Raw genomic sequence first — 14287 nt, 5'->3', positions numbered from 1 at the left:
ACAACTCACAATCTGATTTGATTTGGCTACGATCGGGATGTGTCGGTCGACAGGTTTGATCTAACACATTACATCTTGAATAAGAACAAAAGGACAAATATCACATAAGGCATAAGACCTATGGTAGACATGCTAAAATATAATATTTGAACATACTTAACGATTAATTGGTTTTCCCCAAAACGATAGTTTTGTAGAATTCCATGATCTATGATTGAAGTATCTGTGTAAGGAGCTCCGCCAGTGGGCGCCGGCGCTGACGATGACGCAGCACTTTCTTTTTTCCAGTTAAATACACTGTTACTCTAAACAGTTCACAGTTTACTTTATTCCTAATTCTAATGAGTTTTATTAATATTTGTCTGTAAAACTCACTCGCGCTCACGCACCTACATGATGTCGCAGTGAATCAGCGACCGTCTCGTATTCACGGAGTTTTAGGTCTGATCCTTAGTTAATGCCGATATGTTTTCTTAGTAATAGTAGTAAATTAGTAAAACTATTTAATTTTGGAAGAAATTCTAGAAGAAGCAATCTCAAAAAATCACATAAGTGTGAAATACTCTAAATATTACTTAATACATTCAAGTCGGGTGGGCTAAATTTGTACTTACCCATGTACAAATATATTTGTCAACCACAAACAAATTTACGACCATAATAACCGTTACTTAAGATAGAAACTTATTTTTCTAATAACTTAATCTGAATACTCATCAAGGTTAAAGAGATACAGATTTCTGACGGACGGACGGATAGTAAAAAAAGGGTCTCCCCTTTGGGAGCCCTAAAAAAGATACGAAATAGTGATGATATAGATTATATTATATCTTACTTACGTAAATATATATGAAAAAAAACTTTCATTTTATTTGCTTGTGTATATTGATATGTATACTTATGTACAATAGTTATTTTTCAATTCATTCAATCACTCATTCATTATTTTACATGTTATTGTTGATTTAGGATGAATTTAATTAAAACATATTTATTGAATTACGCTGCTATTGTCACGATAAACTGAACAAAACCTTATTTAATTTTCATTACTCGAATAAGTGAAAAATATGAATAAAAAATCAGTACCAGACACTAAAAACTTTTACCCCCCACCACTTTTAAATGGCTTGAACGATTTTTGACAAACATAATTATAACAATCGCAAATTATTCACCTTTAATACAAAACCAACGAAATCGCTCAATCTGTCCGTGAGCTATGATGCCACAAACAGACAGATACGTCAAACCTATAAAACCCTTTCTTTTGAGTCGGGAGTTATTAAGACAAAATTTGTGTAATCAGAATTCGCAGAGGAAACTCAAGAAGACATACCTACTTATCCTGCAAAGGTACAATTACAGGCTGGTAGTAAATTTATACGACGTAGGACGAGCCTACAATGATTTCCTTATTACTCCCGTCCACACCTATGATTATCAAGTGATCTGGCAGAGCAGCAGTCGGTATGATATCTGCAGCATGATGACCATAATTAGGCATGTGTTGTTATTAACTTAGTAAGATCCAGAAGAAATGCCATCTCCGCCTGCAGTGAGACTTTCGCAGGTGTGGAAGCGAGATGGTGAGTTACACGATGTAGAGCCGCGTCTCTCTTCCACAACGACCTCAAGTGCAACAGCCTTCCCTTAAGAGGTGGTGCTTGGCCACCAGGGAGGCGACGCCTTGAGCGCAAGACATCGGGGTTTGCAAACCTAGTGCTACCAGGCACATGAACCTGTGAGTTGATCGGAGAGATATACTTAAATATACTTTGTTCATACTATCTGCTCTATATTTTCATATTGGTTTCTAAGGAAGGAAAATAATGAAATAATTAAAAAGAGACTGCAGACCTTCTTTCGTAAGCCTCGATAAGGACGCAAATCAGCTCAGTTATTTTAAATGTAAATAATGTCGTAAATATTAATTTGAAGACCTAAATGTCTGTTTTGCTGGAACAAGATGCAGGTATAACGAGTGTGAAAGTGCTGATAACATGTAACGATATAGTCTGTAGCGCTGACGAGTATTTCCCCACTGAGTAATGCGGGCAGCCATTTCTGCGCTTATTAATTTTCGTGCACATAGTATTTTAAAGGTATTAAGAATTATTTATTTTTCTTAATACAAAATTTGACTAGTTAAACCCGTGCAATTATTAAATACATTTGATTAATATTGTAAGTTGCCCAATTTTTTTCAAATAAAATATCAGGTTAAAATTTCAATAACAAAATCGTAATTGTTTCCTTTGCCTACCGGTGTATAAAGCGGTAAATCACCTAGTAAGGTATATTTCAGTGAACCATCTGAACCATTCACATCCTCATTTCCTAAGAGAGATAGCGCCCGCATAGAGCGCGCTGTCGCATGACGCGCCGTGCCGCGTCGTGCCGCGTCGTGCCGCGTCGTGCCGCGTCGTGCCGCGCCGTCCCAGGCCGCTCCGTCCTCACACTCGCTGCGTCAAATGGGAACAATTAAAAAAGAATAGATTTTTTTGTTTTAATTAAAAGCGCATTACGTGTAAGGCAGGACACACACAGCGCCGCCGCCGCACCGTTAGTTCTCGCGACGCGGCCGCGATATGCGGCATTCTAACCACCAATTAAGATCACCTAAACGGCAAAAAGCGCGTTGAAAAATGTAACTCACTTAGTAATCTTATACTTAAGTAGTCCCTATTAAATTAAGTGTCGCGTGTCTTTGAGGATGATTTCGAGAACCGCTGAAGCTATTCGTGACGCGTCATTCTTTGCTCGCCTCTTTATGTGGATTAAATTGGTTTTTGCTAAATTGTTTGATGACGCTGTGGAATTCGCGGGTTCTCTACAATTTATTCTAATATGTGAATGTATCTTATTGTAATTCAATACCTACCAGTGCAATTTACGTTGCCTTAAATAATATTCTATTTGCTCTATTCTTGACGACTCGTTAATAGTTTAAACTGTTTGTAAACTTAGATAAATTAATGAATTATAAGAAGTTAAAATAACAGGACCCGACATTTTAATATTCAATTAAATCCTTGGATTTAATTATGTAGTTCTAAAAATCCCAATGCAATCCTAATGAGTCCTATTTGACCCACTGAGCAAAAACCTCTTCAGCTTTTGCGATTTCTAGTGCAAATATATTCGTACAAAATACTTTATTTAAATTAGTTGTTCTTATGTACTGAATCTTTACCTTGGATCTTTCATAATTTTATGGCAGCACAATGTTATCTGGCACAGTTAGAATATTTTGTTGCGCCAGCTGTATACCACTAGAGTAAGTCCAATTAGCGCACACCACTCATTATGTAAAGGTCATTAACATTTTACATGAGAGTTTATCGTTTATTTGTTTTGTGTATATTTTTTTTTATTTGATTACATCCATTTCCTTTCATTTTCGAATAGTTGAAACATGATCGTGAGTATTAACATGAATGGAATCTGCATTGGCATCACTCATATTTTTGATTGCTTCTCTCAAACCCTCGACTTCTACAATCTTATAAAATCCTTATTGATGTGCTTGCTGACATCCTGTTTGGCGTCCTTTCCTCCCTGCCCTGGGGAACCCTGATCCCGGCGGGTGACAATTTAAATAGCCAACCTAAATACCGTCGTAATGGCCGCCGCCGCGCTCCGCCGTGATGGTGTGAAACCAATAGATCCGATACACCAGGCATTATTATAAGTAATGGACGGCGGGCGGCGGTCCTCTTACTGGATAAATGCCGTGCGGATTACTCGCATTATTTTCCCATGGAAATAATACAGGGATAAATAATTCTATGATCCAGACTAAGCATGATTCTGAGAACCTTTATTGAGCCAGCTCTTTTGTTGAATCACTATTAGTACCTATGCCTACTTCTCCAACCCTATCGAATTTTGTTTAATTGGATAGACATCAACAACATAGGTATTTTGTGAATTTTAAATTACAACATTTTAAATAAGGACTTTACAGCCCAGATCGGTAAAGTGACTCCTGAAATCTTTGATTACTAATTAGATTTTTTTTAATGAACTGCAACAAGCTAGAGCACCATTTCACAAGATATTCGCGCTGTCAATTCTTCTAACGTTATAAAAAGTCGAGTATCAATATAACGGGTACAGTATATACCACTTTTATGGTCTGCAGGTAATAAAACCATCTATCTACAGCCGCATCCTGTCGGGATACATGAAACACCAGCGCCGCTGCTCCCGCCAGCACGTCAGCTCGCCACTTCCTTCCAAGAGTTCCACGTACCCAGTACCGGCTGTGAGCACTAACTAACAGTTCTCAGTTAGTATTATTTTGTAGTGTTTATAATATGCAAGTGTTCCGCTGAAGCTTCTGATACTGGAAGCCAAACTCAACATTTTTTGGTTAAGATTGAGGATTCTTTCTGACTTTTTGGAAGATGATGGACTAATATCAGCCGACAGATACATTTAAAAGACAACATTTTTTTATTTAGTTTTATATGATAATATTTTGGAACAATATTTTACCAAACTATAACTAAAGTAGTATACGTACTAAAGATTTGTCAAAATGATGAAGGGCAAGGCTGAAACGGTTAGACGTCTACGAAATTAAAAAATCCCAATTATTCAAGACAGCCACTGGAAATACAACATTGTTAAATATCTCCTTACAAGAGAATAAAACTAGCAATTAGGTAACTTCTTAATGTCTCATAAAAGATAATTAAATGCGTATATTAGTAAGGCATGTCTACGAGGTGTAATATCAGTATCGCGACGAGTGCTATGTGCCTGGGACCCACCGCCACGTCTTCAAGTACGGTCTCAGTGACTGTGCAAGCGAGATAGAGCACTACTTTGTAGAGCGTCGTCTCTTTTCTACAATTTCGATGACCTCACTGAAGGCTATGCTGCTGGTTCCTTATTTCGCGATGAGTGTGCGCTATGTGTCGCGCGGTGGCGCTCGCAATTAACACGGTAATTAGTGCCATGATATGGTAACACTGGGCGAACACATTACCCTCCCCTGTACACTGTTACTATAAAGGATCATGTTTAAAGCGGGAGCTGTGTTGTTCATAATTAGTAAATTACATTTAACATTCATAATTATATTCCCAAAAAAAGTATTTTTCAGGATTCGTGTGACCTGAAAATATAACATTCATTTTGTATTTCGTGTATGAGTTTGTTTTTCCAACGTATCTTCTGAATTCCAAAAGTGATTTTGATACATAGTATCATGTAACCTCAATGAGTAATACATATATAAGTTATATTTAATGCAAGGAAAAAAGTACAGCAGTATAAGTCTTGTAAAGGAAGAGTTCATATTCGTGATAATGAATTTATATATATTTCTTAATTTTAGCCTCCTATGTAATTCTAAATATTACTATTTGCTACGAAACTTTTCATTTGAGCTTGTCATCCATAGCAAACTCTACAAATGACGACTCTACATTATTTTTAGAATATCCATGAATTTTACAGCTTCAACAGAGTCGAGACCTGAAAAAAATTTGTCGCAACAATAGTTATAGTCAGCTAGTGACATCTATGTTACATGACGTATAGTGCTAAGGCTCTCGTATAGCACCCTCGCTTTGTTTTTCATCTACTAGCGCACGTGTAAAGATGTAGATGGCGTTGCTAGTCGTCGTTCTTTTATAATAAGTCGTGTGATTTGATTTTCTTGCATTTTATGATTTGGCTTTGACTTAAACATTAAAACTCTGTAATGTTTGACTGAATACCAATTGGCATTTTAGTATATCTTTATTCTGGGTAAAAACCTCTTTCGCTATTTTCAGTGTTTGTTCGCTTTGGACAAATATTTACACAGTTAGGGGCTAATAACCATCATCAATCACCTCTTTATAAAGACCATACACTCTCAATAGAAAAATCACATCATATTAAAAACACAGAGCGCGCCGTGGCGCGGGTGCAATCCCGGTGCAGGAGAAACATTTGTGTGATCCACCAATGCTTCACCTGAGTCTGGGTGTTTTGTGCATGTGGCTTGAATTATTGTGAAAACCCATTACAAGCATTAAATTCCATATGCGAGAATCTTTTTTAAAAAAATACCAAATAGAAGAAGATAAATCACTCACCAACGTTAAAATCATACGATTTGTAGTTTAGGCCACGTCTACCACCTAACAGACTAGAACCTAGGTCCTTAGATTGTACCTAGTTACAATCTAGTCGTGCATCCATAACTAGAAAGCTGGTCATAGTCAATCACGACTGAACAATATTTCCTTATTATGTCTGGCTCCCCTTAAAGTATCAATATCGTAACAAATCCTATTATTTTCATAGTTTTATTGGAGACTACATAACTTAATGATCTGCCACCACAGCCTGTCACATACGATAATTCAAATAGTTGTTAACGGCTTGGTTGGCGCCCTGTGTGTTGATGCCACTAAATGGCTATTATTTATAGGTTGTAGGAGATTAATTTTATCTGATGAATTATCTGGAGAATTATTAAAACGAAAAACGTTATAATAATTCTCCAGCTACCTATTATACAGTCCAGATTTCTATTGATAGAATCTTTATGAAGGACAATGTGTTGTGATAAATAAGATAGATATTAAGAAAGAACGAAAGATTCATCGTCACTTCCCTACATCCAGCACAGGTATATGGACTTTTCATACCAAATGCTTTTACATGACAAGTCCAAATCCACGGTTTTTTGACCAGTATACCATTTTCCTCTCCACACGCATAGTAACAGCCACACAAATAACGCGAGCTGTCACCGCGCGATAACTCCGCAGTTACGCAAGTCGCTTGCTTTATTGAACATTTATTATTATAGGATCTTTGACCCCACGTCGGTGAAAACCAGTAAAGGTTTGAGGGGAATTTGTTTGTGATATCTGAAGCTATTGGCATCGAGTTTAAATACTGTTGTTTTTGCGATGTTACTGAAATAATGTGACGCCTTTGAACTTTATCCGTGAAACTTAGGTACTTTTGGAAATTGTTCTAGAACAAATAGAACTGGAGAATAGGAGGAGTGAAATCAAATGTCTTATAAATTTTTGCAAATGAAAATGTTGTCCCATTGTGTAGTTTCTTCCTAATAGCAAACACTGAGATAATGATGTACTCTTATTTCTAATTTATTTTCACTATCATGACACTTCATTGCAATAATAATAAGCTTTCAGCGATGATTCAAAGTAGGTAATAGCCCCATTGCCAATCTATATACGAATATATAAAGCTGAAAAGTTTGTTTGTTTGTTTGTTTGAACGCGCTAATCTCAGGAACTACTGGTCCAAATTCTTTTTGTGTTGAATAGATCATTCATCGGATAGGTTATAGGCTATATACCATCACGCTGCGACTAATAGGGGCGAAGATACAATGGAAAATGTGGAAAAAATAGGGTAGGTATAATCATAACTTATATCTTCTAACAACGCGGACGGAGTCGCGGGCAACAGCTAGTGTAAGATATTCGGCAAACATCTAGAGTATTCTATGACATCCTTTAATATGTAACAAGTGGGAACATCACTTTCTCGCAGATGGTGACGCGCTGTATGATTACTATTCGCGGCGGCTCCTGCGCAGTGCGGTAATGTCGTCGCGCAATACTTGGACGGGATCGAACTCACGTACCGCCGGAAATCTGGACAGCAGCGTTGGCTGCAACTGCCTTAACTTTACATTACAAAAATATTTAAACAAACTCCTGAACAGTTGAAACTTCAGAAGTTCTTTTTAGGATTAAATTAAGAAATGGGGATACAAAACATAAGTGACGTCAAAACACATTTCTAGGAAAAATCCTTCTTAAAAATGTTCAATAAACAAATAACATAGTGTACTTGTTTACCATCTCTATCGCAGGAGTGCAATCACAAGGCAAAATAATGTTTAGTGCACGAGAACGTCACATTAACAACTTTCATGCCTCATACACGGCCTGCGGATATTTCGCAACTTAGATATAACATTATCATAATAGGTACTAACATATTTGTTACTATATTTTCGCAACTCTTTACACTCTATTTTCTTACAGCGAAATAGTTTAACCAATTATACTTACTCCGGTGTGACACACCTGCCACAGACAGCATATACCTATGTAATACGTAGAATAACGCGTCCATCATTTATTTTGTTCATTCATTGTCTATCGATTTTAATTTAAACAAGGCGACATTTTTTGTCCAATTTGAAATGTAACATTCCGCTGCGTAAGAATATCGATCGTGAAAACCCATTTAATTTTATGACGTACGGATTAAAAAAACTCATTCAAATTAAATCAGAAAAAATAGTTTGCTATTTCATAATCCACATTCCAGAATATTTTTCTAATAAGTTTGTGACAGAAGCAGGTTTTAGACCTAATTAGCAAAATTAAAGCTTTCAAGTATTTAATATTAGACGCTATTATAATAAATGTCTGAGATGTTTCAATTTTAATTATGCTGATGTTGGAACCAGAGTGATTTTAGTGACATTTTTGGCAAAACTGATTTTTTATACCTATGCCATGCAAAAAAGAGGTTTATTCTTTCAGGCCGTAGAAATGAAGTGCTTAGAATTTTTGTCAGATATGAGTCTGGTTTCTGTGTTATCATATTATAGTTTTATTTTTATTTTTATAGATTTAATCATTATTTTAACTGAAAATAATAACACTCTCTTGTTGTAGATCTATCAGGCGTAACCGTTGAATGTAATACATGACTAAAGTACCTCACTCGCACAAACACCGCTCAGTAGGTACCAACATTAAGCGACACGTGACGCTAACGTTTAAAAACAAAATTTTATTGACCCCTACCATACAGGTTTAACACTTAAATAGACGACTACTATATAAATATACGAAATTAAATTTTACGAAGATACGTTGTAAACGAGGGGTCAACAACCTCATTTGTATCTGAGTCTCACAATATTTGTGGAAACCAGAAAGACAAGTGGCGACAATTAGTGAAACAAGAGAGTATCGCGAGGACGCCCCCCCCCCCAAAGACGTCCCTAGTTAGTAAGGTATCATCTGTCTGCTCAAAATGGTGACAGTGGCAAATAACGATATGTTTTGTGGTACCAACTGCGGTATTCGCAATAAGCAATATATTGGGTCGTGTTATCAATAAAATCACACCAGTCTCTTGGTTATAAAAACTGGGTTTCAAATGGAACGATTATATCAATACTAGTTTTGTACCAGTTATTTCTTCGTAAATACTTCGTATAAGTATGTATATTAAACATACTTAAAGCAGAACTACACTCATGACAATCTAAATTTAGGGTTTCGTAAACAAATAGAAACTCCAATCATTCAAAAATATTTGTATATTTAATTCAAAAATTACGTTGCCTATAAACTGATTTGTTTGGATTACTATGAGGATATCAAAACAAACGTACTATTATAATTCATTACATTATATACGGAACTCTACATTTTGCAGTTGGTTTGTATACGTAGGTAGCACGAACAGCATACACTCATTAATTATTTAGGTCCCCAGTTGCCGGACACGTTACAAACCTAACTTAAACATTCATATGACATACCACACCGGTGTGATTTGCAATTAAACAACATTTAACTTAAACACTTTTAGAGCTTATTTTTCTAATGATACATTTTTTTATGAGATACATTTTTTTACCTCGTCGTTGTCGCAAACAACTCGTTCGTTGTGCGTACAATAATTATATTTTTCAAATAAGATAATACGCATTGGTCATAGTTATTTGTTACCGTAACTTAAAATTTTCGAATGTTTCGGTACATTTGCATAGAATAATTGTTCATTATTCGTTCTCTTGATTTGAACTTATCTGATGCCCAAATATTTTAGTACTAAATTGTTTTTCGAACCCACTTGTATAAATCATCAGGGTGACATTTTCTACACAGAAATAACCTCGTAAATTAAAAAAGATTAAAACAAAGACTTGTGAATGACCTTAGACTTTTGCAGTAATTGTGATAGATTTACAAATCATAAAATACCCTGATGTAGTTATACTCTCACAAAGCTCTTTATTACTCTCACTCCTGAGTGACGTCACACAAATGGCTTCAGAGCATGCACTCTATTATTATGAAATATTATGAACTTTAGTTTCATTTACTTTCAGTTCCGCAAAAGGTTAGGTTAGCTAACGTCTCGAACACACAAATCATAAAGCGCATATTTAAATGGACCGGTCAATTAACGACACATTACGTACTTCAACTTGCAAAATATTGGCAAATATAATCAGTCGCAATCAGTCATAATACTTGTTTGTGACCACCAATGTAGACGTATTATTGCAATCATAAATGCATAAAGACGCTTCTTCATCAGGCCTTCAGGCGTTTTTATAAAACGGCTATCATTACAAAACGTTTGCCGCTTCAGCTGATATCAAAGACCTCCCGTAAATCCATATAGAGCATCATGGAAAGCCTTCCATGATGCTCTATCCCGGTTAAGAAACGGAACCAGTCGACGCTGTATACGTTTGGATCAGACACTTGAGAACTTGAGACTTGTCGATAGATACCTTAGCAAATCTTTCTTCAGCTTAATGTCGAGCATGTCATCTCTGATAGGTTGCAGTTAGTTCACCGCTCGCCAGACGCGTGACATGCGGTTAATTATGTTCTAATTACCTAATAAGGATCGATGGACCAATGAACACGTCTCATTTAAATAGCGAGCCGATCAACTGAGCCCACGAATTACGGCCACGACTGGAACATTCTGTTACCATAGCGACGACATCGGATGAGTAGAAAGATTGGAAAAGAAAACAAAGAGTTCTTTGCAAAGGATTCGCACGTTATTTGTTATTTAAAATACATATCTCACTTTGTGCGTAAAAATATGAAAGTGTATACAAGCTTAATATGACGCGACCCAAAGTATTATTGTGTTTAATCTCTTCGAATCCTACAAGCTATTAAGAAAGATGCCCACATATACCAACGACTTACCTTGTGAATATGCATTTTCAAATATAAATACATAAACCAAACATAGGCTCAAATATTTCGAAACACCCATTATCATGTAAATATACCATTCATAGGGGAAAGCTTATGCATAGAGCCTTCAAAATGTTTAATGATTTATTCATGGGCTGGTCTTAATAGTTTCGACGCTGCATGTAACTTTACAATATATTAAAGGAAGTTTCAGATCAAACCACATCCTTTACATGATGACAAGATATAAATGACGTGACATGATCAGCCAGTTCTCATTACAAATCGGAGACAACTTCGTCATTTTCTTATCGAACCGATTTAAAAGTCAATTTCAAAAAGACCATTAACGAAAACAATCTTGTTTTTGTTAATCAACTGTTCTGTTGATTTAAAATGTTTTTAATGATATGTTAAAGTATTTCAATAACACTTTCATAAGATAAGCCCAATACAACATTTCATGAAGCAAGACTTATGTAGTTGTGGCAGCGGGACAGCGCTATACAGACGTACAGTGGCATCTCTCTTCCACTGCTCATAATAACGCAATGTATCTGCTTTAGCAGGTGGTGTAAACCCTCAGAGCAACGATCAACGCATTTAAATTGCTTTTACCAAATACAGAGATAATGGTCCACACGATTACGTTAAACTCTGAATGCCCTTGAATTCTGATAACTTGTGCTTCTGTTTTGTAATCCCATACCGTTTTTTGTAAATATTTATGCGTAAATATTGCGTGTTATGAGTCAGATCAGCAATCGATTAATTTCAACGAAATAAAATGGTAAAAACAGAGACAGGATCTAGTAGGTGGCCACGCTATCGCATCTGGTTACAGAATACCTCATTGTTAGTATAAGAAAACGAATCAATTAATAATAGTAAATAAATTAGTATCAAAATAATTTACTTAGTAACGGCCTTTTTGGAATAAAAATCTTGTGATTTTGATTTTCCATAACGTGTCACTCTCACAGGCACCTTTAACGAATCTCATTTACTATTTATTTTTGTCAGATGAAATAATGTCCGGTTTAACATGGATTTGAAACTAAAAAAACTTCAGCTGTCCATTATGTTCAAATTCTGACAAATATATTTAATTGTTCTGAAAATATGTCTTTTCATTTGAATACTTGAAGGATGTTGATATTGTCTCCAGCATTCTCTAGCTGCGTAAATAGTAATGACCTCAGAGATGTCATTAGTATCTCAGAATTAGCAGAGTTCATGGCGACGTTAATGCTAACGCGCGACCAATCACTAATTAGCATAGTGTTATCAAACGGACTCGCTCCCATCGGACCGGATTCGAGATTCGATCTAAACGGTGTGTTTTTATCAAGATGAAAGTATGTGAATATTGAGCAGTGTTGGGTGTCAGCGGTCGGTCGCCGGCGTGATATCGCGATCTTCCGCGTTATGTAATGCAGATAGGGATCTGATCGCATCGCCACGCCGGACCATTGTCCCTACGGATTACGTCAAACAAAACCAGCCGGTTGGACATCGCACGACCAATTTATTTATTAACATTATTTATGTACAAACGTATAAAACTGTGATGTTGCACAATATCACATTCACTGTCTCTACTCGACTTGCGTCACCAATAAATTAAATATAACTCGACGGTGTCTTCACTTGGGGCCAGTAGCGGTTGCATCAGCCGAGGGTGGCTGCGCAATAGCAGCCTCTCGCGAGGGCTCGGCGGAGTCGCTGGGGGCCGAGGCCGCGGCGGCAGGAGGCTTCCATATTTTGGCGAAATTACAATGTAGATGACTAATGTAGAAATACATAAATTAATTTAGGAGAGGGTTTACGACGTTGAGTTTTAGTAGTTGAAATTCTTCGAAGAAGTTTTCAATCAGCCCAATTTTTCTTCTTATTTCTATTTGCGCATTTGTTCCTGCTGATGAGTTCCGCTACTGGCGCCCCGAAGAACAAATAACAAGGCGGTGTTACTCGCGGCCGACCTGGTCGATCTGGCTCTGCAGGTTGTTGATGACCTCGGACGGGACCTGGTCGCCCAGGATCTCGTACAGGTTGATCCTCTGGTTCACGGGGATCGACTCGTATGCCGCCAGCTCGATGCCTTCTTGTACCTGGTCGATGGAGACGACCAATGTTAAATAAAAAAACTATCTAATAGGTAGTAATTGAATGAAAAAAAACTATTTCTTCGTGATGGGACTGCGCAAAAAGGCAATTCCTGAAATTCCCTTCTTCCATAGTCATAAATGTATGAATATTTATTGATCCTCTTTGTTAACTAACTTCCTAGCTAAAAAAGAGGAGAATGTCACAGTCTTGATAATGAGATGTTTACTGGAATCGTTTGCATGCGCGTGCGCCGCGGCGCCGCCGTGAATAATGTCGTGCTTTGCATCCGTAAGTGTAAAACTTAGAGGAAACTGGTTTCATTACTTTTTATTATCACTAATCCAATAAATATGTAAATATTTAAATAGTTTATAAAATCTTATAATAACATTAGTTAAACAATAAATTAATTCCTGAAACTATGTTTAAGAAAAAATACATGTCTATTCTATTATTTGTCTAAAATAGAAGTCCTCTTGAAATGGAAGTTAAAAGACAGAATTTTCAATGCACAATAAGAAAAAAAAATGTTAGAAATACATTCTGTTTGAGCGTACCTTCTGGATCTCAGCATCCTTGGGGATGAGGTGTGTGTTCTGCGCCTGCTTGATGGCCTCGCGCGTGTAGGCGGCGCCCTCGCGCTGCGGAGCCGCCGCGGCCACCGCCACCACCACCAGCACGCACAGCACCACGGACTTCATTGTTCGGAAGGAGAAGAGAACTGCACGGACGTTACGAGGTACCAACTGTGGGACACCACACCAATACTTACTCCATGAACATACACAGCAGGTCTAGTTTAATGTGATCTAAACGGACAACAAACCCCCTACATAAATGAAAGCTCATTAAAAGCTTCGATATCTTATCTCGTCAACTTGGTATCTAAAATGCTCACGTTACGTTCCCTAAGACAATTAACCATTTATTGTAGATATTTCTAGAAGCACAGACCTCTTCCTAATGCTCAGTGTTACATAAATGCGGATGAGATGCGTATCAATGCGCGTGCGCCGCGAGACGCTAATCAGTACAACACACACTTTTACCACTTTTTCAACACATTTCACTATCGAGGGGTTTGTCGTCCTATTAGCACTACGTGACAAGATACAGGAGGCCTACCACCACAAACTCGATAGCACAGTTATCAGGTACGACTAATCGCTCTAATCTCGACACAATTTCATAGATTGCGCGGTAGTTGTTTA

The 14287-nt window shown here is 37.0% G+C and overlaps 1 protein-coding gene across 2 annotated transcripts; it reads right to left on the bottom strand.

Moving 5' to 3' along the window:
- Window positions 1-12867: 12867 nt before the first annotated feature.
- On the bottom strand, window positions 12868-14046 carry LOC113504642. 2 transcript variants are annotated; one of them, XM_026887060.1, is made up of 3 exons: window positions 14031-14046; window positions 13634-13822; window positions 12868-13078 (listed from the first exon to the last, which is right to left on the bottom strand). In XM_026887060.1, exons 2-3 carry the CDS (start codon window positions 13775-13777, stop codon window positions 12935-12937), a joined length of 288 nt encoding a protein of 95 aa, XP_026742861.1. In that variant the 5' UTR covers window positions 13778-13822; window positions 14031-14046; the 3' UTR covers window positions 12868-12934. The 2 variants fall into 2 exon arrangements, with proteins under 2 accessions (XP_026742861.1, XP_026742860.1); XM_026887059.1 differs by lacking the exon at window positions 14031-14046 and having other exon boundaries at window positions 13634-13989.
- Window positions 14047-14287: the final 241 nt, after the last annotated feature.

Source organism: Trichoplusia ni, chromosome 22, assembly GCF_003590095.1.
Source record: "Trichoplusia ni isolate ovarian cell line Hi5 chromosome 22, tn1, whole genome shotgun sequence".
Taxonomy (NCBI): domain Eukaryota; kingdom Metazoa; phylum Arthropoda; class Insecta; order Lepidoptera; family Noctuidae; genus Trichoplusia; species Trichoplusia ni.
This window is presented reverse-complemented; position numbering and strand designations above follow the sequence as displayed.

Coding starts and splice junctions, on each gene's coding strand:
- LOC113504642 (XM_026887060.1), bottom strand. CDS start 13,777: ATGAAGTCCGTGGTGCTGTGCGTGCTGGTGGTGGTGGCGGTGGCCGCG. Junction 13,079..13,633: donor AGGATGCTGAGATCCAGAAG/GTACGCTCAAAC, acceptor TCCATCGACCAG/GTACAAGAAGGCATCGAGCT.